This window comes from Uloborus diversus, chromosome 1, assembly GCF_026930045.1.
Source record: "Uloborus diversus isolate 005 chromosome 1, Udiv.v.3.1, whole genome shotgun sequence".
Taxonomy (NCBI): Eukaryota; Metazoa; Arthropoda; class Arachnida; order Araneae; family Uloboridae; genus Uloborus; species Uloborus diversus.
This window is the reverse complement of record NC_072731.1, coordinates 254,987,110-255,015,069: the sequence shown is the minus strand read 5'-3', so window position 1 is coordinate 255,015,069 and position 27,960 is coordinate 254,987,110. Positions and strand designations below refer to the sequence as shown.

The window sequence follows — 27,960 nt, the reverse complement described above, 5'->3', positions numbered from 1 at the left end:
AGAAATTTTCAAAATTCCCTGTTTCTTTGTTGATTATTGAATTCCCTGTATTTTCCCTGTTTCTTCAGGTTTCCCTGTGGTGTGGCAACCCTGTTAACATAAAAGACTGAAAAAATAGTAAACTTTTAACTTAAATTAACTTGAAATTGTGTTATAGAAGATGTTGAATATACAGTAAAACCTGTAAAGTTGACCACCTTTGTAAGTTGATCACCTGTCTATCTTGACCACCAATATGCAACAAATTTGGCTGAGAACCTTATAACAAACCCTTTGTAAGTTGACCACCTGTCTAAGTTGACCACTAAAGTACTGCACCCCGAGTGGTCAACTTACACAGGTTTCACTGTATTAAAAAAAATAATGACTAGTAAGTGAAGCCAAATTACTTTTCTTATTTTGGATAAAATGCCAAAATCTTTTAAAAAATTTACATTTGCATTCAACTTTTACCTAAACTGCATTTTTCCAATGAATAAACATTATATTTCTTTCTATATTTACACTTGTGCGCAAAAACATGTGATATTTCAACAGTCAACAAACATTTCTAGATTTGTCTGATGTAGATACAATATTTACACATGATTTTCATCTTCATGTATAAAACAATAAATAAGGTAATTACAAAACATACTTAAAATAAATAAATTATTCATTTTAGTAAATTATAATGCATTGAACAGAATTTATGCAACACTTATTGTAACTTTTTATTGCATGAAATTAAAAAATCATACAAGTGATTTTTCTTGTTAAAGTATTTTCAGCCAACATAATTGTATTCTAAAACATTCATTGCACTAGATGTTTCACAAAACACTTGAGCTTATAAGACTGAAAACAGAAGCAAACCAGTTTTACATATACACACACAATCACACTACTTGACTGCTTTTTTATGAATTTTTGACAAAAAGGAGTTTTGTAAATTTAAAATTCAAATGCAGGCAGTTTATTTATTTTTTTTTAAATTTAAATCTTGATAGCAATTTTCTGAATGTATTGCAAATATTTAACCTTAAAATGCAACAATTCATGCATCATACAAAAAAAAACAAAAAAAAAAAAAAAAAAAAAAACCTAGAAACATCAACAAATTCCAGAACAATTACGTTAAAAAATATGATTTGTCACTTAGGGATAAAAGAGCATAAAACTGAGTTTGTGATTTACGATAAAAACTGGATTATATTTCTATATTACTTTTATAAGTAAAAATTAGATGAAAAAATAAATATACGCAGAAAATAAGTGAAGCAATAATTTTAATGTACTTCAGGCAAAAAAAAAAAAAAAAAACCCAAATCTTGTGGGGAGAGGGAATCAATGGCTTAAAATTCAATACATTGAAAATATTTGACTCAAGTTAGCTCATTGAACGTTTTTACAGTATAACACACTTTCAGTACTTGTGATATGATTGACCATATTTATGATCCAAAATAAAACATTTCTTGTCTCAAATTACTTCAAAGACATAACATAACTGTGAAAGAAATGCAGCAATCAGCTTTTTCATAACCACATAGTGGTGGAGCTAGCTTTTACATCAGCAAAAAAGTTAAAAAGGTATCCTCTAGGTGAGAAAAATATTATGGATGTAAAAATATACATGTTGGATGGATAAAAATATAGTGTCCTTGTTTACTAATAAAAAATGACCTAATTCTTAAATAATTTGAGTTGCATAAAAGCTTCCTCTGTATACTTGAAATACTTGATGGCCACACCTTTCAGACTTGACCCTTCAATAATGTTGATGGCTTTTTTAAGTACAATTTAAAACAAAAAGTTTAAATGTCTTTGCACAACATATCCAACAATTTAAGCATCACATAGAGTGAGATTTGTGCAAATGCATAAACATAAACAACTTTTCTGTTATTTTTGCAATTAGCACAGAACAAATACTTATGAATTTTGGAGAGAGAAGTATTGAAAAAGTCTTTTTTGAACAATTTATAAACATGAAAAGCTTAGCGGATAATTTTCCTTGTTTCTGAAGCAACATAAGCTAAAATATTTGGAATCAAAGTCGAGAAGCAAAATAGCATTGAGTTTTCACTTCCTCAACGTGCATTAGATTTGGGGGGGGGGGGGGGTGGATGTATCTAAAATATACTGTAATGAACCGTAGTTCAAAAATAAGAACAATAAAAAATTTTCCCTACTTTTTGATGAGATTAAGAGAAGAATCAAAAAGTATATTTTGCTTGAAATTTAAAGGCTACCAACTTCTGCACGTATTCGCATTACAAAGGTTTATGAAAAAAAGCTTCCAATTTCCTAAACATTTTATTTCAAAACAAAAAGATAGCATTGAATGAAATATTACTTTTTCTATTCATTCAACTTTTAGCTATATTTATGATGAGAAGTTTCCAATTGTCTAAACATTCAATTTCAGAAACAAAAAGACTGTGTTGAACAAATTGTTGCTTTTATATTCATTTAACCATAAGCTTTAAAGACAGTTAAGAGAGTTCTAGTACCTATACACTTTATCAGGAACTTAGCTATAGTTTTGACAAAGACACAATTTTATTTACACACTGTACACAGCAATATGGAAATTTAATTGAAATGAATTCCATCCAAAACAAAGGATTTTCGTGGTCCCAGAGCGTTTGTTGTTGAGTTTACCAAACTTATTGAGATGCAAGAGTATGAAAATATCTTTACCAGTTAAAATCTACATTGAACTAAGTTAAATTGAGTTTATTCAAAGCAAAAGATCTAGCACCAAAATAAGACTTTTTCATTGTAAGTTTATAAAGTTCATAATATATTACACATTGAAAAAAAAAAAGACAAACAAACACAAACATTTATAACTAATTAGACACACTCAAAATAATTTAAGCAAGATAAAAATATTTTAGAAAATCAATAAGGATAACACACAAAAGAAATTTTGTAAAAGACAAAGCATTTTAAAAACATTTGGTTATACAAAATCGTAATTAAAACCTTATGGCACAGAAACACATAGCCTATTTCAAATAAATCATAAATATAAATAAGTTTATGTCTAGATTTAAAAATTGATACATAGTTTGGTTTTCAGGGTTTCACAAACTGTAGTATTTATTCATCAAAAATATATCTTCAAACCTTTGAAAATTAAATATCACATTATAAGAATATGACAAGTTTTAAAAATCACTGTTGTCACACAAATTAAGGAAAACATCATAAGATTCCCGGTTGCAGCTTCTGTCATTTGTATACACATATTTATGAAAAGTCCCATCAACACAAACAACTGTTAGGAGGAAAAAAAATGAAACGATTAAGACTATAATTAATTAATAAGGATACATTTTCAACTTTTGATGATCAAAACTGCACACACACAAACACACAGAGAGATATACACACAAAGCTCATATTTTAGGGGCCACTGCACTTACATCAAACTGTTAAACCAAATTTTATGCTGAATTTACATTGTTTTTATAGTTTATATTTTAAATTACTATCATGTTTTAAAATCAAAAATAAAAAAAAAAATATTATAATTAATTTGAATTCTGAAATTTTGCATTCAAATTATGCTTTTCGCAATCCGGAGTTGCAACAGGACCCTACTCATTGGTTACTACCCAACTCATTTGTTTCTAGACACGGCTCCTGTCCCTCCAAGCCTGCCTTTCCTCTTGAACAGAGACGTGTGTATTAGTTGTGTATGTGTAGGCTTTTGTGTGTGTATAGACCTGTGTGTATGCACGTTGGTGTGTGTGTATGTGTGTGAGTGCGCATGTGTATGAGCGTGTATGTGTGTAGGACATGAATGCCACCGATTAGGAGCGGTTACCGGGAGACGGAGTTGCGCCTGCGGGTGACGGTGGCGGTTGAAAAAAGCACGGAACATCAAAGACGGTAAAGTGAGAACAATAAGCAATCGTGATTGCTCAAAAAAAAAAAAAAAGAATAAACTTTAATTGTCATTTCTCATGTATATCACAATTAACTTTAACATAATGAGGAGGGGGTGGGTGTCATAGCGCAGACTGAGCCATTGAAATTTTGGGAGGGAGGAATAATTTGAATGAACTTTTGTAGTATGGTTGCCCCATTTTTCTTTTTAGGAGTGGATGGGTACTACTGAATAATAAAAATTTGTTGTTGCCCATAGAGAAATTTACCTTATTACATTTTGAATCTTCTATAATAAAGACAATCTGAATTTATTCCGATGAAAATAATGAAAGTTTGCAAGGAATATGGGTAAGTATTTATAGACAAAAAAACTAATAACATTTGACTATAATACTTGCATAGCATCTGCAATTACATTTATTTCAATCAAACAAATATAAGGGATGAATGCATACCATAAACAGAGGAATTAGATCCGAAGGCACAAATACATCTGCTATCTTGAGTCACATTTATTTTAGCAAATGCCCACTGAGACTCTCCATATGATCCTATTAGTTTGGAAGCTGGGAACCTAGATGTAAAAAATAAAATTAATTCTTTTACATTAAAAATTAAAAAATATATATATATTTAAATACATGAAATACACCGCCAGCTCAATCATTCCAGCCGAGGATTGAAGTCTTGTGCTTATTAGCACTCATCAACCCAACATAGGAAATGACTGAGCTGGAAGTGGAAAACCTCTTAAGGAAGCCAAGAGTGCCAAACAAACTAGTAGCTAATATAGAATTAGCTCTGACCAGAGGAGTGAACGAAAAAATGGTTTGGTTCAATTTGAAGATTGAAGGCAAGGCAGGTATTTTTCAGTAAGTTACAGTTGGTAACTTACTGAAAAAAAAAAAAAAAATAATAATACAAGTACAAAATTTATACCACTTAAAATTTTTTTTCAAAGGTATTGTTAGATTAGTAACTGAAAGAGAGTTTCAGAACTGTACTGGGATCAAATCTTACTCTTTAATTAACAATGGAAAAAAAGTAACTACCTTGTATTGTTTTGTTGAGTTTTAAACTGAACAGAGAATGCTAACTTTATTTGTACACATATGCTGTGGATGTAATTATGATACAAACAATTTTTTTTAAAAAAAAGTTAATACTTGTTGTATAATTTTTTTATAAGCTATTTTGCAAAAAGATTCAATAGTCCACTAAAAATTTACGGAACAATTAAGATTCTGTAAAGTCTCCACTTTCAAAATTAATCAGGTTGGTCAACGTTTTTCCTTGAATTGCCCCACTTTAGCCTGCAAGTAATGAAAGTATTACTTTAAACATATTTACTTCAGGTTTTCTTGTTAAATAGGTAACTCAATCCTAGTAAGGACACAGAAAATCTATTTCCAAATTCTTACAAGAAAGTTTTTAACAATTGTTAATATATCCGGCAATGAATGGAAATATAATAAATCGTAGTAAGCACAATAGTAAACATTGTATGTACATCTAAATTCGATAAAACACAAAGACAAAAAGTGATTCTAGCCTAGTTTTCGGGTAAAATATGAGTAAGCATAGTTTAAAGTCTGTAACACAAATCTGCAAGCTATCTGACACCTAATGGGTTAAAGTTCAAGAGAGTATCTGTTTTATTGTGTTTTCTTGAGTTTTTGAACACAGTCTCCTGTCTAGAAAATGCTCATCTACAGTAAAACCTGTCTACAACGATACTGTTGGGACCTAAAAAAAATATCGTAATAGATAGGTTATCGTTATAGATAGTTTGATTATTCATACTGACATTTTGTTGGGGCCAAAAAAAAAAAAAAGTTATAGACAAGTTATCGTTATAGACAGTATTGTTATACACTGGTTTCACTGTATTACCTCAACATGAGTTTTAAAAAAATAATTAAAATAAGAATAATAAAAAAAATAACGAAAAATGTGTGCATGCAATAAAATTATTTATAAAACCGAAAGAAAAATTAAACTTACGAATGAGGCAGTGAGAAGCAAAGAGACTTTTTAAAGTTTCCTATAAAACTAGTTTAAAGCACAGATCCTAGGTAGGCTTTCATTGAAATTTTTTTCTAAATCATGCTGTATAGTAGCACCCACCAGAGCTACTAGTACAATCTCTTGCTCCAAAGCAGAGGAGAGGTTCCCCTATTATCTGTGCTGGTTGATCCAAAGTTTTAACTTTGGCACTTACATCCATTTGCTTCTCATTGGCTCAAATCATAATAATTTCTAGAATTTTCTTGTATAATCTGGACACATTTTGAAGGTACTGTAAATAATCTCCTTTCAAGGAACCACCTTCAAGTTTTTCAAACAATTTATTTTTCTCAGTTATGATCGTAACTGGTAAGTTTCACATCACAACTTTAACTGTTTTTTAAAAAAAGTTAAAGTTTTAAAACATAGATAGCTTTGACGTTATATACTAAATTTGAAAAAAAAAAACAAAATTTGGATAATTATCAAAATAACAGATAGCAACACTTTTGCAAGAAATATACCCCCTCCCTGCTAGATATCACTCTTCAACTACTGATGCAGTGCCACAAAGATTGGATGCGCTTGCTCACTGTTCACTAAAGTTTTTATTCAAGCCGGATGAAAGAAAAAAAAACATTTACACGCTTCTATCGGCATATTTGTGCCCTGATCAAGCATCCTTCAATCAGTTATTCTTTAAACAATTTTTGAAATTAAAAGAAATACAGGTGTCCCTAGTACAACACAGTACTTCTACAACAGTTTCAATATTACATGGTACAAAGCTTGAATTGATAAGTACATGGTTTTGATGTAACACAAATTTCAAAGGAAGGAATTTAATTTTTGTTCAATACGTTAAAAAATGCATGGTAATAACTGTAATACGTTTTTGCTTTGTTTTTATGAAACTTTTACGTAAAATTGTCTGTCTTCGGTTAAAAAGTTTGGTTTCCTCGTGTAACACTAACTTTTAGCTTTGAAATACATACTTTATTTTTCTCATCAGTGTTTTAAAAGCTAAAATATTAATATTATTTTGTTTCCAATGCATTGTAAGAAAATAACATTAGGATTAAACAAAAGCTAAATTTGGCAAAAGATCAATAAAAAAAAAATTGAAACAAAATATGAAATAAAACAAATAAAATAATTCTATTTATTTTATTTTATATTTTGTTTTGTTGTTGTTGCTCAGACAAACATTATTGCTATAGAAAAGCTCAGATTTTTTCTTATAGAATGCATTTTGTTCTTAGTAAAGAAAAGCGAATAAAGGTTTTTCTTGTTGTGCATAACAGTTTTAATTTGAGCTACGTAAATTAATTAAGTTTTATCATTTATAACAACATCTATTTTTAAATCAGTAGGTCTTTGCATGTTCTGGTTACCAGTTTTTGTTCGTATGCTCTACTGAATGGAAATTTCAGGTATTATAAAATTTGCACCTTATGACTTGGTTTCAATATAACACGGTACACATTCCTTGATTTACATTAGTTCAAGGTCTCTTGTAACACGGTTTCAATATAACACGGAACATAGCTTCGATATAACACGTTACACACTGACATGATTTATGATGTACATATACATATATATATATATAATTAATTAGGTTAAAAATAAGTAAAAAAAAACCATTTTTTAAAAAGTCTCGCATAACACGGTTTCAATACTGCACGGAACGATTTAACCCTTTTATATGAGGGATACCCCCCTGTACATAAATTATAAGATACATTTACTTTTTGAAACCAAATTACGTCAGCCATTTAAAAATAAAGTTAATGGCTACATCTACCAATTAAACAAAGTGTCAGAGTTTTCAGTTATTCCAGTTTTTTGTCTTTGAAGGCGCTATACAGCGATCCACATCTCATCAGCTAGATCTAACACATGAATTTTTTAGCTACAATCATTGGTCCATTTGCAAGAGTTGCCATTTGATGAGTTGCAATAAGACCGTTTCTTAGTTTCCAAGTATCAGTTCTATATGTATAGATTTATGAACAAGTTCTAAGAAAACTAATTAAAAATGACTGTATTTAACTTACGCTAATCTTTTGTTGAGATGAAAATCTTTCAGAGCAAATATATGGATAGTTCCTTTGTCGCTACATGCACACAGAAAATCTGAATCACTGCTAAAATTTATGCTGAAAATAAAATGTTACAACTAAAACATTTGAAATTGCCACATAACTATTAATAGCACCAATCTGCTAAACTTCAAGGCATCAATAGAAATTTTCAGTTTAAGTTCTTTTATCACTGCATGTTTGAAAAGTAAAATCAGAATGTTTGTTTTTGCTTAATATATGCACATGCTCACCTGCAGTACAGCATTACTTTGCAAATTATATACAAAAAGCTTTAGTTTACCGAATCCGAATGCAATTTTATGTTAAACATTTATTAAGGTTTCATATGCACACATACACAAAATAAATATAAAATAAAGAATAATTACTTAGTCCTAACATAGGGTAGTTTCACCAATAACAGACATGCTTCAGACATTGCTCTCAGGTTAACTCAATTTTCTGAGCTTTTAATGTATTTAGACTTTTTAAACTATTTTTCTCTCATGCAACTACATCTCATCTAACGTTTGGCTCATTTTGGATCGTCCTGAATTATTTTTATTCTATCTTTATTTGCTCAATATTTGGAAAAAAAAAAGTCCGACTCTCAGTAACAGACACCGAAAAATCGGATGGATGTCAGACACGGATCTGATGATGCACAGTAACAGACAGGATGAAGAAACATGGGCGGGTTTATGTGGTGGGGGGGGGGGGAGCGAAGGGGGACAATGCTCCCCCCAGTTTTGGGAGGAATTTAAACATAGTAACAACACACCTCTCAAAATCTTAAAACAAAAAACATGATTGTTTTTATTTTCTTTTTTGAATAATTCATAAGAGAAATTTAAGAGAATAGCTAATGTCTTTTTCTGATAGTGTGTGTGTGGGGGGGGGGGGGGGGGGGGGGGGGGGCACTGTACTAGAAGTAGAAAAACTCACTTGGTTGCTGAAAATGTGTCTATTTTGAAATGAAAACCATTTGGGCAAGTATAGAAATATAGGCTCAACGAGCTATGCATTCAGCTGCAATACTTAAAATAATCAACAATTATTTTAACAAATTAGAAGCTAAAAACAAAGAAAAAATACTCCCTTGAAAAGAATTTGATAAGTCCTTGAAACTTTTAAGCAAAATGTGCTTCAATTTTATTTCTTATGAAGTGCATAAATTATGAATTGTTCAAATGGGCACTGAGTTAACCTTTCTTGTTACCTATTTTCTAAATCTGTTCACCATTTTTTTTTAAGCATTAACTTACATTACAAAGCACATTTAATGTATCATCACTTTTTAAAAATTTTATTTGCCTATTTTTTCTTTAGATTTTTGTCTATCCAATTACCCCCCATAAAGCATCAAGCTGCAGAATTTTATATCCTTTTTGCGAAATTTTCCTCCGGGGGAGAAACCTCTGGACCCCCTTAAATTGGAGTTTTTCTATATCCCACTTAAAAGGAAGCTTTGTGTCGCTCTTGATACCAGCTGCTCTCCTAAAGTCAATTCAAAAAGGACAGCGTGTCACACATTAATAAAAGTGATACACACAATATGAAGCATGGCTTTATGCATCACAGAAAATAAAGGCAAAAGACATGGAGGGGGTGGGGGGGGGGAATAAAGATATTGCTCAAAAAAAAAACTGCCCTCCCCCCCCCAGGAACTGAGTCTTAAATCCACCTATGTGAAGAAAGGATGCGCAATGTACAAAACTCCCCTTTTCTCTTCAAAATGTGCAAAAGTTGTTTTTTTAGAACTAAAGCCTTATTAAATTCAAATGAACATGAAACACCTGTTGACTTCGTGGTGGCTGTTCATAACCTTCCACCAATGCCTTGTAAATACGAACTGGTGCATAAAATTCACTTTGATGACACTAGATGGTTGTACCGTAGTCATGGGCCATAGCAACATCAGTTTTACCCGCCAAAAATCCTTATTATTTAAATCTAAACTTATGACTGTTTGTTACAGGACCCTTGTATGTTACTGGTGCCGTTACCTTATTCAGAAAATTAAGATTACAAAAAAAGTTTAATACAATAACATCTTGAATGTAACTCAAAAAAAAAAAAAAATGTACTGAATTAAACATTTGACAAAAAGCATTTTTTTGAAAAAAAAAAAAAGAGAGAAAGAGAGAACATTTTTCAAAATTTCAAAGCATAGTTAAAATTCTTACCAATATACTGATGCAGGATCATAACCTCTACGTAATTCAATCAAAAGAAGCTTTCTGTATGTGTCAAATACTCTTATCAAAGTACCCTGAAATTGGATATTTCAAAATTAAAGGCTTAAAGCACTTCAAAAATTAACGACTAAAAATTTGGTATGAATAATTTAGTAATCAATTAACAGCAATGACAAACAACTTGAGCTAGTAAAACACAAACACACCTACGGTGATCTCAATTATCAGGTGATCTCACCATTGCAGGTCTACGAATAACATATGATGATCATATGTATTATTCCTCAAAGATGTTAGTTTGTGGGAATGCCATAACTTCCTCTACACTTAATCAATCTCAATAAGTAAGGCATCCTTTTAAAGATATTTCTTACAGCTTTTCGGCGAAATATAGAGACAATTCACTTTTTGGTTGTTTTGTCCAAGTCTGATTTATTGTGTTTGTTATTAGACATTGTTTCAGAGCATAGCATACTAAAATGGAAACTCATTGGCCCAGTTGGTTAGAGGTTTGTGCTACTAATGCAAAGGTCATGAATTCGAATCCCATGGGCAGAAAACTATTATTTAAATAACTTATTTACTTCCTCAGAATCCTGATAAAAATAACCATAAATATATATACAGTAAATCCTCTCCTAACGGACACCACTCAAAGGCGGACACCCCTCTTATGCGGACAATTTTTAATTCCCCAGTTCCAATGCAAATAACATTATTAAACCCCTGTCCTGTGGACACCTCTCGATTGCGAATAAAAATATTTGTCCCGTTAGTGTCCGCATTAGAGGGATTTTACTGTAATATAAACTCATTGCAGGATTCTGAGTTATAGCTCTGTTGTTAAAAGCAGGAAACAAGCCAGTAATTTTAACATGGTAATCAAAAAATAACAACCAAATCACATTTCTGCAATCATTCAAAAAATTACTTAAAAATCCGGGTTTTTGATTCCATCTGTTAAGTGCAAATACTTTGCACAGGTCAGCTAGTATATCAGGATGCTAACCAGATATTAGCATTGTCAATAAAAGGTAAAAGCAATTTGGGAATCAACTTTCGCTCCATACCCAATCATATTAACGAGAATGAAAATAGGGATAATGGACGACTTAACTCTGGAGATAACATTTGAGGATTGGCTTTTACATTCTATAATGAATCATAACAGAGAAATGATAATTTGAAGCTATAGTTTTAAAGCACACAGTAAACTTTCAATCTAATTGAACTGGCATTCTCGTAGGATGTTTTGGAAGATAATAATACTACAATGTAAATACATGTTACAGCAGCAATCTTTAAACATCTGCCATTAGTTTTCCACACTACTTATTACTTCCTAACCCCCCCAGTAAACAATAAAAAACATACCGAGCATAAATAGTTTTTCAAAAGGGTGTGGCTTTTCCATTGAAATAGTATATTTTTTTAATTGTAAAAAACAAAAGAGTCATAAAAGTAGACTTTCACTAATCCGTTGAAAAAGCACATGTATGTACAGTCGGACCTCCATATATCGAAGTAGCAAATTGCCGGAAGAAAATTCGATATATAGAAATTTCGATATATGGAAACGATCTTATTTTATCATAAAAATCTAATGAAAGATTAAAATTACAGCTAATTTTCGTGTATGAAACCCTATTTGTAATTTATACGAGCATCGGATTAAATGAAAATTAATAATTAAAAAATTAACAGAAGTTACACATTTTTCTCCTTCATACATCTTCATTCTTCGGCAATTCAACTTGATCCGCAACATAAGGGGATTTTTGTTTTGACAATGTAATCGAGAGAAAAGTAAAAAATTAATCTACTTAACTTGAATGATTTTTACTGAAGTTAAAAAGATTAGGAATGATAATCAACAGACAAAAGGGATAGTTTGAAACTACAGTGCTACTGGTTACAACTAAGACTTCAAATAAGAAATTTAAGAACTCCAGAACGGAACAACAACCTATCTACACACCCCTCAACCCCAGATTCCTTATGAGTTTTGTAGCAACCATTAGTGAGCATAATTTTCTCCCCTAACTTTCATTTTTCATGAGACAAACAGTCTAAAGTGGAAAAAAAATGTACGAATGTCTCGATTTTTTTTGATATATAGAGATTTTTTCGATATATATAAATAATTTTTCTATGTAATGAACATAGAAGTTCGCTCGGATTTCGATATATAGAAAATTTCGATATGTGGAAGTTCAATATATGGGGGTTCAACTGTATTTTAACGATTAGTGCGCAAAACTAGAACATCAGATTCGTTGTACTTCAATTAGCCACTAAAAGAAGATAAAATTACAGAAACAGATTAGAGTGCAACACAAGTGTAAGTACAGATTAAATGAAGAAAAATTTTAAAACTTATCTGACAAGCAAGGAGTTTTAAAGAACTATTTGGGTAAAAACTCAAAATAGCATATTATTTAGAAATGTAACGATAATACATGTCAGTTAGTTTTTCTGAATTAAATTCTCAACAAACAATAAACCAATGCTTTCATAAAATAAAGGCAAAATGTTGTCATGCAGTAACACTTAAAAGTGAATTGAAATGCTTACCTTCACAGAGGCTGTAGCAACTAAAGTTCCTTGATGGTTTATTGCAATGTAAGCGACATCTGAAGTATGGGCGTTAAGCGTGATTGGTGTGGCTGAGCTGCCAGGATGAATTTTAGCCAAGTCCTGCAACAGATATTTAATAAAATACATATAACTCAAATAAATGCCTTTGTGCATAAAAAGCAAAATAAGAAATAACAACGTCAAATAGCACAAATTGCAGATTACTGCAGACACGTGTTTTGACGTTACAAGGAATGCCTTTTTCAATACAAAAGAAATGAGCTTCTAGATGATAAGACATCGGACAAAAGCTTTTGTCGGATGTCTACCCTATTTCTGTGGCTCTTTTTGCCCAAAACTTTAAGGGGTACTTCAAAAATGGAAGTCAGAGTAGTTTTTTTTTTTTTAATTTTTTTGAGTCCTTGAACAATGAACATTTTAGTAAAATAGTTATTTGAACAAAATATCTGCATATCATGTAACAAAAAACACTTAATGTGCATACCATCAAAAGATAACTCTTTTAATTTCTGCTACACAGGCAAGATTTGTTTTTTAATTAATCATTTACTAAATGGTGAGCAAAAGAAGTGCTCTTGAGTCTTAAAAAATGTACCAATGCCTCCAAAAAAAAAAAAAAAAAAAGAAAGAAAAGTTTGGTGCAGCTTTGATGCAAAAAGGATTAAAAAAATGTGTTTCATTCAGTGCAACTAGTAACAGAAGATAAACTCAAAGTTCAAAAAGGAGTTGGAGTGTTCGGTAAACACAAAGAACAAAGCTGTTCTCAATCTTCGATTACTGTTTCTTAGTGGCTAAATTTCTAGATTCTTCTGTTAATTGACAATAGGGTGACGGGGTTATTGTAAGCCATTTCGTTATATAGGCTATCCTTTAAAAAGAAATATAAAAAAATCCAGGATGAGATGAATTTCCTTATCTTTTTAATGTGTGTCCACTAGTGGGAATCAAAGGGAACAAAGGAATTTTTATTGAGTGGGATTTTAGAAAAAGTTGCTGAAATTACGCGATCCTGCACCCTGCCTTGTTCAATAACTCTTGTTCTGCTATACCTGACTTGATCACTAAATTTGAGTTGTACAAAATACTTCATGAGTTCTTGGATGATATTTTACTGTTCATATATATTCTTCAGAAAGAGTACCTGTAATCACGTACTGAAGCAATGAGAGAGCTTAGGGTCGTTTCCATGGACACTTTCGAACCCGGAAAAAACCTGCTTTTTCCCGAATTCAGATTATTTGCAGGGTTTATGTGGAATCTTTCTACTCCTGCTAGCTTCTGGAGTGAAAGCGGTGTTTTTATCCAGAACGCATTACGCGAAACAAGTTCGTCTACTAGTCGCTAAGGATGCTGGGTAAAAACCGCTTTCTCTGGTACAATGGCAGAACCTCTTTTTACATGGAAACGGGGAATTTTTCAATTGTTTTTTTGTGGAGCCAGAACAGGGATTTACCGGGTCGAAAAGTGCGTTATGAATGCGGCTCTTACCTCACTAGCTCCTGAATAAGGTTGCTTACAATATGTACTAATACGAAGGAGGATGTGTCACATTCTATGATGGTTATTGTTTACAATGACACGTTTTCAAAAATGCTTGCGCTCAGTTCTTTGAACCAACAACCTCTTTCAACATCTAATTATTTATGTGGAAGATAAATCTTTTACAGCATGTCATTCTCAGTTCTAACTCTGCAACTATAACTGCTTAACATCCATTTAGCCATTTACCTAGTGCCCACAAGTTTTTTCACCAGTGAAATTATCAAATATTTATGTTTAAAAAGAAGCAAATGAAATGCCTCATGAATTTAGAACTTACCACTATTTGTATACTCCCTGAAATGTGACCTGGGAATACAAGCAGCTGCCTTTCTGAGCTAGGAAATGGACTGACTTCACACAGACCTGCATAAAATTATTTTAAAAATTACATTATTAAAAACAGAAAATTGAAAGATACAGAAAAAAATGAGCTGATGTGTGCATCACATGACTTCTTTTTACTCTAATTTAATGTCATTTTCCTATTATTGGCAATTTTAACGTGATTCAATAGTTTACTCTCCAAATATCACCAACAGTGGCCAAATCCAAACCAGATTTAAAAAAACAAAAAGATAAAAAAATCGCCAAATTTGTCGCCAAGTTGGCGACCAAAACACTGGCAATATATCGCCAAGTGTCAGCCAAATTATAACACCACTTGAGTTTACATCGAAATTAACAATGATTTCCACCCAAAAAGGGGCAAAAGACCACCATAGCAACAGCCGAATGCAACCAAAAGGAAAGATGCACAATTACACCCTACTAGGAGTCCACGTACCAAATTTAAACTTTCTAGGACATGCCGTTTTGAGTTATGCGAGGTACATACATACATACGCACATACAGTCACGAGAAAACTCGTTGTAATTAACTTGGGGATCGTCAAAATAGATATTTCGGGTGTCCGTACATTCCTAGGCATATATGCACATGAGGTCGAGTCCAAAAAAGAACCCAACATTCATTCGGGGGTGAGCAAAATAGAAATTAAGGCCAATTTTTGAGTGAAATTTTTTTCGCGAATACAATACTTCCTTTTTGTGAAAGGAAGTTAAAAAAAAATCCAAATATTTAAAATCTAAAACGATAAACTACCAACAAAAAGAATAACAAAATTAAAAACCTAACGTTTCAAAAATTATACGTTTCAAAAATAGCTCTAGATTGAAGTTTAAAATCATGTATTAAGAACTAAAAAACCAACATTTTATGATTAATTGCAGTTTTACAAATTGGAACCTACCTCGTGGATTAACACCTGTGTCAAATGTAAACAATTTAGCAGGATTATTTGGAAAGCAGAACACATGTATCTGTGTTCTTTGGGCAACAAATAACCTAGAAAAAAATAACAAATGAATGGCATTTGCAATTTTTTTGAATTGACTAAACTTTTAAAAAAACATTTTAAGCATAATTAAAAAGTCATGTTTTTAAATTATTCACAAAATTTATCAGCTGAGTGTGTAATCTTGTTTAATGTGAAAAAAGGATGTAGTTTTATTATCATTTAGAAAAAAAGTATTTCAGAAAAACAAATAGAACAAATCAAATGAAAAATGGAATCAATGGAGCAATCTCTCAAGAAACATTATATAAAAGCATTACTGTATTGCAATTTGTCAGAATCAAAGCAGTTAAACATTAAAAGAACTTTACTTCAAAGAAATTAATATTTCTAATGATACAAGTTTCAAGTAGATTTTAATAGCTTCTCTTCGAAACATTGAATGGCAAAGCTATCTGACAATGTAGGTTTGGTAGCTATTGGTAATGGTTACCAAACTATCTGTTTCGAGGAATAAATTCACATAAAAAATTTAGAATCAATCTTTAAAAAAACATATGATAATCAATTCCCAGGTTCATCAATTAACTGATGGCTCAGACATATTTTTTACTTCCTCTATACCAGAGCTCAGTAAGTAATTTCAGTTGGTGTCAGGGAAACTTTTGAAATTTTTTTATGGTTGTCCAGAAAAAACCCTCATATTCTACACTAACCACTTAAATCAATCCCACATTTACTTCAAAAATACTAGAAAAAGTTGTGCCAAGAGATATTGTTACCTACATAAAAATATTTTTATAATTATTTATTTGTTTTAGTATTTTTAGTTCCAAAACCTTTTTGGTGGTTCAGTTTTTGACTTTCTGTGAGAAAGAGCTGTAACCTGGTCGGCCAGTTGCTGACCCCTGCTCTATACTATCGTCTGGATGGTTAATTATAAGTTAACGTAAGTTATTGACCAACAGTTTAAAAAAAAATCAATAATTTATAAATTAATGTTATGTAACGAGAGATGTCAATGAAAGATGCTGCCTAAAACTTATTGAAATTCAGTTTTTATAGAAATCTGAACTTATATATGAGGCAGTGAGAAGCAAAAGGATGTAAGTGGACATTTTCAAGTATTGAGTAAAACGTGTTTAAAGATAAGGTCCTAGGCAGATTTTCATTGAGAAGTTTTTCTAAATCTTGCTGTATACCAGAACCTACCAGGGCTAATGGGTACTACCTCTTGCCCCAAGACAGAGGAGAGGTTCACCTACCATTTGCCTTGCTATCTCCAAATTTTTTATTTTGCCACTTACATCCCTTTGCTTCTCACTGCCTCATATGATAAAAGCAGAAATTAAAGACAAATTGAAAATAAATAAATAAATAAATAAATAAATAAAAATAAATTGAGCAAACCCATTTAAGTAAAAAAGAATTTAAAAAAAATCTGTTCAAACCGGTGACAGAAATACAAATATCTTTTGATACATTTTCTGACATAGATTTAAACTTTAAGAACTAAAAGTTCAACAGCATAAATAGTTATAAGAAAAATGTTTAACTCTTTTTAATATTCTACACCCCATTCCCCTCCGTATAAATAAATAAATAATAATGTTTCAGAAGAGAGCTAAAATATCAAAAACATGAGCAACAAACCTGTCTCTCCTCATCCTCAAAGACAAAACAGGAGAAGAAAACGTAAATTCAGCCACAAATTTTTGAGCAAGATCATCCCATAATAGTACTGTGAAAGGAAAAGAAGATACAAAACTTTCACTTCTTTCTGAATTATATATAAATATCATATAGTATGTTAATCAAACTTCTATTAATTGCTATCTGTTGTCATAATATTTAAGTGGAGGAAACTATGTAAATCTTCTTCTTTCTTAAAAAGAGAGCTACAGAAAATCAAAATTAATACAAAATTATACAGTCGGATCTCCAAATATCGAGCTTCCATATATCGAACTTTTCTATATATCGATTTTTTTTTTTGGAGACATTCGTAGATTTTTTTTCCACTTTAGACTGTTTGTCTCATGAAAAATGAATGTTAGGGGAGAAAATTATGTTCACCAAAGGTTACTACAAAACTCATAAGGAATCTTGGGTTGAGGGGTGTGTAGATAGGTTGTTTTTCCGTTCTGGAGTTCTTGAATTTGCTCAAGAATATTTAAAATCTTAGTTGTAACCAGTAATAAAGTAAAATCAGTTTCAAATTATCCCTTTTGTCTGTTGATTATCATTCCTCATCTTTTTAGCTTCAGTGAAAATCATTCAAGTTAAGTAGATTGATTTTTTACTTTTCTCTTGACTACCATCGTCAAAACAAAAATCCCCTAATGTTGTGGATAAAGTTGAATTGCCGATGAATAAAGATGCCTGAAGGTGCAAAAATGTCATTTTTGGTAAATTTAGTATTTCTGCAAGCAGAGTGCCAGCTGTTATGAGAAAGTGGAAAGCCATAATAAAAGTACTGAAACTTACAGAAAACTTTCACTCAAAAACATGAAACGCAATACAGTTGTTTTTTTTAGAAACAATGCAGTGCTCACAGTCAATATTTCACATTTAATTTTTTAATTATTAACTTTCATTTAATCAGATGCTTGTATAAATTAGAAATTGGGTTTCATACATGAAAATTAGCTTCAACTTTAATGTTTTAGGAGATTTTTATGATAAACTAAGATCATTTCTATATATCGAATTTTTTTCCGGCGATTTGGTACTTTGATATATGGAGGTCCGACTGTACTTATTTTACAGTAAAAATACAGATCACTACTTTCGTTGTTGTACTATTGACTTTTATCAGGAACTAATTATCACAACACTCTTTTAAGCTGGAAATATCCTATCAAATCTTGCAACCATTACTGAAATAAATATATTTATAGTGATTACAGCCTTTCAATGAAAATGCTTAGTTCCAATTCTATGGATAGAATATCACTTAGTACCAGGGACTGTATGTGTCATAAAATAAACCCTGAAAGTAGAATGCTACAAAAATTTGCGACGCATATCGCAGAATAGATGTCACAGCAGCAGAGCAATTATGTTCAAATGTGAGGGAAAAATGTCGACAAAAGCAGGTCTTCTGTAATATATTCTAACTAAAAATATAGTTTTTCAGAAACTCTGCTCAATTTCTGAAGATTTCTTCAAATTAGAAGAGAATCTAAAACTCCCATAAATTACGTTTACTTGGCAAAACTTAAGCTAAATGTTGAATTTTATGCAACATTTGCAAGCATTTAAGATTTACTTCAAATGGAAAGAAATCTTCAAAATTTGTGCAAAGTCATTAAATTATATTTGCAGAAATTCTACAGATTTCTGCAGAAAAATCATTATTTTTCTGCTTTTGAAGAATTCAAATTTTCTGTGTTTGTTTTGCTAAGTTTTCCTCTTTCTTTCAGTTGTTTGCTTCGAGGCTTTAGAGTGATCCAATAATTCATATAAATCTGACAAGATTATGATTTTTTTGTATTTTTGGTTCCTTTTTCTATATTTTCACCCTAAATCTTCATCCACTCTAATTTCATCCATAAATGTATGTTCTGGAAACATGCCAACACTGAAACAATTGCCTCGCCAAAAATTGCAAGCCTCCTTTGAGATTTGATTCTTTTTGCATCCTGAAAATATTCAATTATTTTGAAAGTTTTAAGGTATTTTTACTATACGCTACTGTAATTCAGCTAATTTTATTCATTAGTTTAATAATTTATTTATTCATTAACATTATTTTAATTTACACTTTTAGAATTTTAAAATAGTATCCAATGAAAAATGATAATAAACATAAGCAATGCATTAAAATAGCTGGGCGAAATGAAAAGCCCTAAGAGTCTTCTTAAGTTTATTGGACTTTTGAAGACATTTCTAGCACATTGGCTCTTTCGTTTCAATCAACAAGGTAACCAGGAAAAATATGTTCTATCTATATGTTGCATCGAAACAAATTTCAGCAAGCCTAGTTTGCAGCCAAGTGGTAGTGGAACTTTTCATTCAACTTTAAAACATTTACTTTCAATATTAAGCAACTTAAAGATAAATATTTGGGTAGTTCCTTGTGAAAGATGGTATCAATTCAGGTTCATATTTTGCAAGGACAAAAAATATTTCATACCTGCATTTTCTGCAAATTTTTGTTTCCTCCCACCGCCAACAATAGCAAGTAAATTGGTACGATACAGCATTTCACATATACCAACGCTCCCTACAACAGATGCATCTGAAAGGAAACATAGTTTAAATTTTTCTTTATTTCGTAAGATCATATTAGGGAAAGGAAGAACTTACATAAAGGCAAAGAACATAACTGACATACAAACACTAGCCTGAAACTTCCAGTTAGTTATCACTTATTTTTCAATGCAGTTTTTATTTTTATACAGATTTATTAGGGGGCTAAACCTAAATATGTTCGAGCTAAAAACGCAAATAACTCTCACCATATTTAAGTTAGGGCATTGAACCAACTTGCATAGAATGCGGAAAATTCTACCCTTTAAAGCGATACATAATATTAATATACCTGGACGACCGAGCCTCGCTCGGCTTCAAAAGAATTATTTTTTGTCAAATTGTGTTTTTTTTTTGAGGTTCAATACTTTTCCAAATATACTTGAAAAGCTTCACGTTATCGAAATATTATGTACTCGACCTTCTTATAACACTAAAGTACCAAAGAAGATTCTGAATGTAATTAAATCAACATTTTGCTTTAAACTATCTGTTACGTTTGTTTCCACTATACAATTTTCTTGTCAGTAATTTAAATATTTTGACCTTAGTTTTGCTATGGTGAAATCAGTTTTTAACCGAATACTTCCTTTCATACTATGATGCGTTTCACGATTTTATCCCAATCGAGATTTTCTTTTTGAATAAGTACTTTTAGTTTTTACGCCAGAAAATGCAACATACAGTATGATATCCATCAAAACTGATGAGCCACAAACCATTCCAACAAATGATAACAACTGACTTAACAAAACATAAACAATCTCAAGACATACACTTCTTCGAAATAAAATTTAGATCTAATTAGCGTGATTTAAAAAACATGTTAAACTATTTGAAGTGTAAAAAGAAAATAAATAAAATAAAATAAAATAAAATAGGATGGTCAAGCAATAGTTTCACTTAAAAAGGAAAAAAAGCCTTACATCGACTTACATAATGCTTTTAAATTTGTTTTCAGCCAAGTGTGTTTGAAATTAGCCAAAGTGGCCAATATCAGCTAAGCCTGGCAACCCTAAGCAAGTATAAAATTTTAAAGCGAGAAGAGACACATTTTCATTGTTATGGTTGCAAATCGTCTGCCTGACGCGTCAACTCACAGTTTGCTTCAAGGCTTAACTCAATTTGACTTTATATTAAAAAACTGTTTTTTGTAAAAAATCGCGCTTTTACAGAAAAAACACTGATGTAGATGAACTTAGAATGCAAAACTACAATTAAATCCAAAATTTCATCCAAATCGTTAGAGTCGTTTCCGAGATAAGAAATATATATATACCCACAAGAATTGCTCGTTTAAAGATATAAGATGTGCAAGTAATTTTTCACCCCTTTAATAGACAATAACTATTAATTTACACAAAATTTTAGCTTAAAAAGGTAATTACAAAAAAAAAAAAAACCTGTTTCAAAACTTAAAAAAAAAAAAAAAAAAACGCAAGTGCATACCACCGGGGCTTGGAGTAATTTAGTACATAATTTCAAGGCTGTAGGTACTATCTGGTCTCTTGGATGCAGATCCGCCACAGACTTCCTTTCAGAATTTCTTTGACCCTTTGGTTTAACATTTTAAGATACAAAATGTTTGACAAACTGTATCTATTTGTATTAATTATTCTCACAACTTTTTTGCAGATTCAGATAAAAACTAGCTGCAAACTCAATTAATTTCTTTAAAAAAAATTTAATGAGTCCCAGCCATACTTCAGGCAATAGAAAAAATGCAAGTGGAGTGCCACTATGTGACTAGCTTGGGTTTTCAAGCAAGGTTTGGCAAAGTTTTCGATACTTAGGTAAATACCGCGGATTTACTGTCCTGTCCAAAACTATATTTTTAGAGGAATTGGATTTTGTGAGAAAATATCAAACACAAAATAAAATGTGTCAAAGCAATATTTCATATTGAATATTTATTCAATGTGAACATTTAAGTAAAAATATATACAGTAGGGGGCACTTAATGTGATCACGTTGGGACAAAAACAGTTTGATAACAATAACCGAAAAGAATCCAGGAGACACAAAAAGATGATTTTTTAATTAAGAAACATTTTATTTTTCACAAATGAAAATTAAAATTACAATGACTCAACTAAACGCAGTTTTTTTTAATAAATTCTCAGAATGGAATAGCTCTTTATTTCTATCGATTAAACCATTCATCCAATGCTACGAAGTTTTTTTTTTGCCCATTTTAAAATCAAGATTTTTGGTTTTTTTCCACATTAATGTTTACTCACACATCCTCTTCCCTGACATTCAACTTCACCATCTTTTCCAGCACGGTTTCGCTTGTTATTAAAATTTTCATTTAACGTTACTTTGCTTTTAATCTCGTTCCGTTTTTTTAGTAACTTACAAAGTAATGGCGGAGAAATGTTTAGTTGTTCAGCAGCATTTCCTTGGCTCACCACGGTTAAATTGTCAAAGCATTTTAAAACGTCAATTTTTTCCTTTACAATCAACTTATTGCGCTTTTCCTCCATGGCTAAAAATGTTTGACTGTTTACAGTGAAGTTTTTAGTGTAACTGAGCAGGGAGAAAAATTCTTCTGCTTTATTGATCTTTATTGTTTTCTTAGAAGCTACTTGTCAGGGTTTGCCTTTCTATTTCTTAGGGGGGACATTTAATTGGAGGACAAAAAAGAGGAAAATTGAAAATTGATGAAAAAGTGATAACAATAAACAAAGACACTGATTACAATATCCAACTTTTTGTAACACATGTTAATCTGAAAGCCTAACTGGACTTTGGGATTCTGATAATATTAAGTGAATGAAACACATGAATCGTGATGACATAAATAAGGAAGTTTTCGATTTTTCAATTTTATTTTTATATGATAGAGTAACATGTATGAACATCAAGGTGAAAAATGTTTGCGATATGACAAGTAGTTTTTTTAAATTAATTTTTAAAGTTAAGTTCAAGCGTTGTGACATCAAATGGCACAGGAAGTGACGTCATGTGTTCTTCCGCTGCGGGAGAAGCTGAAGGACGTGCAGTTGGCTTTGAAGACGAAATGTAAGGCTTACCTCCTCGCATTTAACTCCTCGCGTTTCTGAAACATTAAACCTCTCATCCTCTCGGAAATATTCGAATATCATCATTGATGTTACTTGAGGAAGATTATTAGATTGTGCTTTAACGAATTTGGCCTCCATAGTGTGTTCAAAAGGATAATTGCATTTCTAAAAAATAAAAATATCAGCGCGCTCAAGATGTCCATAGCGAAAACAAGGGATCTTTGGCGGAAGGCTGCCCATTAGTGCCCTGTGACAAAAGCTCGTAACGTTTCAGAAAAACGCACTTTTGCACGTGGATTTTTTAGTTTTGAGGGTCAATTAACAATATCCAATAGTCAAAATATGAACATTTAATAGGTTGCAACTTTCCTATTGGCGCGTACTGTATAACTTATTCATACAGCTGATTCTAATCTGGTTACATAAAAGTTGAATTCTCCTTTAAAATTTTCAATTGTATACAATTTTTTTTTTCATAATAGTAACCAAATTTTCTGACATTTAAGCATGTGGGCAGATGAAAGCATTCAAAATATAGAGTGATAATCATCTTCAATGCAATGATAATTTTTTAAGTGAAGGAAAAAAATATATATTTGAGTCTTTTACAGCTTCTTGTAGATTTTCCTCTCGACTATAGTGCCATTTCATGATCAAGAACTAAATTGCCACCAAACTACTTTAGGAAAATGCCAATAATTTGATTCTAAAAAACATCAAGCTACTATAGTTTTTGTTTATTATAATTAAGGAATTTTAATTTTGTGCTTTTTTCTGAAGTAACACAATGATGAAGGGGAAAAAAATGTTTCTTTCAAACTCCTGTGTATCAAACAGTTTTGATTTTGGAAAAGATCACATTTCTAGCAATGCTTGAAGTGCTTCCAGAACACTATCAGTTAAATGATTTTATGTTGCAGAACATCACAAAGTATTTTGCTTTCGGGTAAAGCCCTATTACACATTGTCTACCAAATGAATAAAGATATAAGTTAATGTATATGACTTCCATATCAAGTTCATTTATAAAATGAAATATTTTCCTTTTAGTCCCCTGATTTAACTTTAGACGAAAAAATTTACTACTGTATGCATTACACGTGTGACTGAAAAAAGTGGTCTGAGTATTTTCTAGTGTTGAAATTTAGAAACATATTAAAAATCTTAAAATCTTTATTATGAATATATGAACTGATAGGAACATTTGTTTATTTCATAGTTGTTTTGGAAAAATACATTAATGATTATGAAAAATACGGTTTTTTATTTTGGCTACTCTTATGAGTTACGCACAAACAAAAATTACTTTTCAATGGTCAACACATAATTAAAACATACCTAAATGTGTTTTCTCACGAAGTGGTTCCACATTGTATATTCGCAAACCATTGTCCATCGAACAAGAAAAACAGCCTGAGAGAAAAATATAATAAATATTACTAAACGCTCAACGACAGGAAGTTTTAAGAACATAAATCAAGACAAAATGAGCAAATATAAATTCAAAATTCATTTCTCATAAATTACTAAAAGAAAAAATAATAATATAAAAACAAAAAAACTAGGCATTTTTGATCAGTTAATAATATGTGTTTAAAATAAACATAATATGTATTTAAAAAAAAAAAATTCAAGTTTTGGGACAGACATCGGATTTAGTAAATATAATTAATGCACAAGTAAAATTTATAATATATACAATATAATATCTGGAAAAGATTTGAAAACTGATTCATAGATTTTACTCATAATTTTTTTCATTAACGCAGAAAAGCACTCTGGAAAAAAAAATGCTTCTTGTTGCAACCCAAACAAAGAACTTGGAACGTAGTTTCGCTCTTTGTTTACTTCGTTTAAAGCGAAGTTACAGATCAAACTAACCATTATCCTGGTTGAATCTTAGGCTGGTGACGATACCAGAATCAGAATGCACTAAATTCATTGCAAAAATTAGGAAATAAACAACTTTGACATCAATTATTCTTCATTTTACGTCTTTATTGCCTTCACTGCAGAACTGTTCACCAGCTGATAGATTTGGAGCCAATACAAAAAACACACATAGTTGAGTTGTTTCATAACAAAAACATCGATTGCCCTCTACCGTGCAATATTTAAAGCTTACATTCAACGAGCACAACCTGTAGCTACCGGTTAGTTGATCACGTGACAGCTAATGATCACTTGCTTCAATCAACCAATCAACAGTTTAAAACGGTAACCGGTGCATTCACCGGTAGGTCATAGAACGCTGCAGTTAGTAACCGGTAAACCGGTTAAGTTCGTCGAAGCAACCACAGTTATAAGCAAAGAAAAGAAAGCAAGCAAGCAAGAAAATTCGGAAAACAAAACTTACAACCAACAATTTTATAGCTGCAATTTGAAATAACAAAACAATTTCTTTTACCGTAACCTTAGAAGGACTTATGAGCAATCAAATCCTTTGGGATTGCTTTAAATAACGAGATCAAATGTTCTCGATTATACGATACATAAAAATCCCTTGAGTATTCGTTTGGCTTGAGTATTCATGCATATATTTCCGGAAAAATGAATTGTTTTGGTGATTTGAAGAACATGCAAAACAGAGGCGCGTGCGGGACTCTGTTGGCCCGGGCCTGAGCATGAAGGGGGCCCGAGACTTTTAAAATGAGAGGTTGAAATATATAGAGAATAGAGACGTAGGGGTTAACAATATTGAGAGGGGGGGGGGGGGGGGGGCTAAAAGTCATTTGTGACGGGGCCCTGGTAAAAACAGCTTCAAGAGGATTTAGATCATTATTCACTAGAGACTGAATAAGTGAATCATGGCAATTTTAATTATTTAGTTATAATTGTTATTTTATTTTTTTAAATAACGAAGAGTTTCCGTTTTTTCTTCGTTTTTTGCATCGCTAAAATGAAATTGGCGGCCCCACTTCTGAAAAATTGGGAGGGTGTAGCACCCCCCTCCCCCCTTGGCGTCGGTCCTGCAACCAGCAATTTGAATTTCTTTCAAAAAAAAAAAAAAAAAAAAGCTTGTTCAACAAGCATATTTTTAGTTTTAATTCGATTTCAATTTTTAATAGCTTGTTCTATACTGAACACAGAGAATATTTTTTAACAATGATATCATCTGAAAAAATCTTTTATAATCGGGTTTCAAACTTAGAATCAACGTAGGAATGTTTATTTACTTCCAAGATTCCCAACGTTCCCCCAAAGTTTCGGGTTAATTCCCCAAAAAACTGTGGGCTTTTTGCATCTCTAATCGAGAATTTTTTTTTTTTTTTTTTTTTTTTTATTATTGGAAACGGTTCAAAGAAGTGCTGCTGGGCTTAGTAAGGGACTTTCTGATTTAGATTATGATACTAAATTTGTCAAATGAAAGATGTTAATGGGTAAAATTTTGCACGGAAGGCAGGAATCTACATTCGTAAGAGTAACATTCGCAATGGTCCTCCCTCGGAAATTGCTCGAAATTGAAGTTCTAAAATTGCAGTTTACACGATCTCTGGTGATGTTCAGAGGAGGAGGAGTTCATGGACTTTTATGAACGGTTTAAGCTCGGAGACTTGACTTTGAAATTTGTCAAAGTCCAAAAAATGAAGTTTTTAAACGACTTTTAACGATGGAGGAGGGGGGAAGTGGATAAGGATGCTCTCTAATTTTTCGATGAAAATGATATGTCATAAATAAGCTCAGTTGTTGACTATCTTTGTTGAAATTTAGGGAAAAAAAGGAGTTCGAGAGATTTTTCCTCGGAAAATTTTGAGTTTGACGTTCTAAAAACGCAATTACAGGCCATCTTAGTAAACATTAGGAAAAAGGTTTGGATTCGGAGCCTCCCCCCCCCTCTGGAGTTTTTTCTGAATTGATGTTCCAAAAACAAAATTTTAGACGAGTTTTAAGGATGTGTGCGGGAGAGAGTATCCTGGTACACCCAAAAGTTTTTTTTTTTTTTTTCGAAATTTAAGTCTAAAATATAATCCTAAGTTACCTTTAATGACAAGGGGAAATGTTCGGAGACCCTCACCTGGAACTTTTTTTGAAATTTAATCCCTAAAAACGAAATTTTATATAATCTTTAACTATGTGAAGAGGGAAAACAAGCACTCCCTGGATTTTTTTTCGAAATTAAAGTCCTAAAAATCCTTTCTTGGCTATTTTTGATGAAGTTCGAGGACGGGAAGGAGTTCGGGGCTCTTCCCTGGAATATTTCCAAAATTCAGCTTTAAAAACGCAACTGCAGGACACCTTTCAGGGTAAGGGTTGGGGCTTAGAGAATCTCTCATAGAAATTATTCGAAATTGAAGTTCCAAAAACGAAATTTTAGACGATTTTGGATAATGTTAGAGAGAGAGAGTATTCGGGTCTCTATCACGGAAATTTGTAGAGATTGAAGTACGTAAACCAAAGCTTATGATACTCTTAGAGGATGTTCTGAGATCAGGTACTCTGGCATGAGATGGGGAGGGGTTGCTGTAGCTCCATAGTCCTTCTCCTGGTTTCGCCATTGCGCTCAAGTGTTGTTGCTACTCTCTTAACCTCTTAAGGCTGCCAAGAGAGCCAAACAAACTGGTAGTTAATGCAGAATTAGCAAACCAGATGAGCGACCACAGCAATGGTGCGATTCAACTCAAAGATTGATGGCAAAGCATGGTATTTGTAGTAAGTCACCGCCCTAAGCCAAGGTTAAGGCGCCTCCAGCTCATGTGATTCCTATTCCGGGCTGATGAGTACTAAAAAGCACGAAACTGCAGTACTCGGATGGAATAACTGAGCTGGTGGTGTATTTTAAGTATTTTTGCCTTAGCCCTGGTTTAGGACGATAACTTACTACAAAATACCTTAGCTTTGCCATCAATCTTTGAGTTGAACCGCACCATTGCTGCGGTCGCTCCTCTGGTTTGCTAATTCTTTGCATTAGCTACCAGTTTGTTTGGCTCTCTTGGCACCCTTAAGAGGTTTTTCGTCTCCAGCTCATGTGATTCCTATTCCGGGTTGATGAGTGCTAAAAAGCACGAAACTGCAGTCCTCGGATGGAATAACTGAGCTGGTGGTGTATTTTAAGTAATGCAATGTCAGT

General features: G+C 31.9%; 1 protein-coding gene across 1 annotated transcript; it reads right to left on the bottom strand.

Moving 5' to 3' along the window:
• Positions 1–3,158: 3,158 nt before the first annotated feature.
• Positions 3,159–27,388, bottom strand: LOC129220176 (WD repeat domain phosphoinositide-interacting protein 4-like). The gene is made up of 12 exons (XM_054854533.1): positions 27,301–27,388; positions 24,774–24,824; positions 24,231–24,305; positions 19,751–19,855; positions 17,266–17,353; positions 15,568–15,662; positions 14,595–14,680; positions 12,752–12,874; positions 10,166–10,251; positions 7,953–8,054; positions 4,341–4,459; positions 3,159–3,268 (listed from the first exon to the last, which is right to left on the bottom strand). Exons 1-12 carry the CDS (start codon positions 27,386–27,388, stop codon positions 3,159–3,161), a joined length of 1,128 nt encoding a protein of 375 aa, XP_054710508.1.
• Between the last annotated feature and the right edge of the window lie 572 nt (positions 27,389–27,960).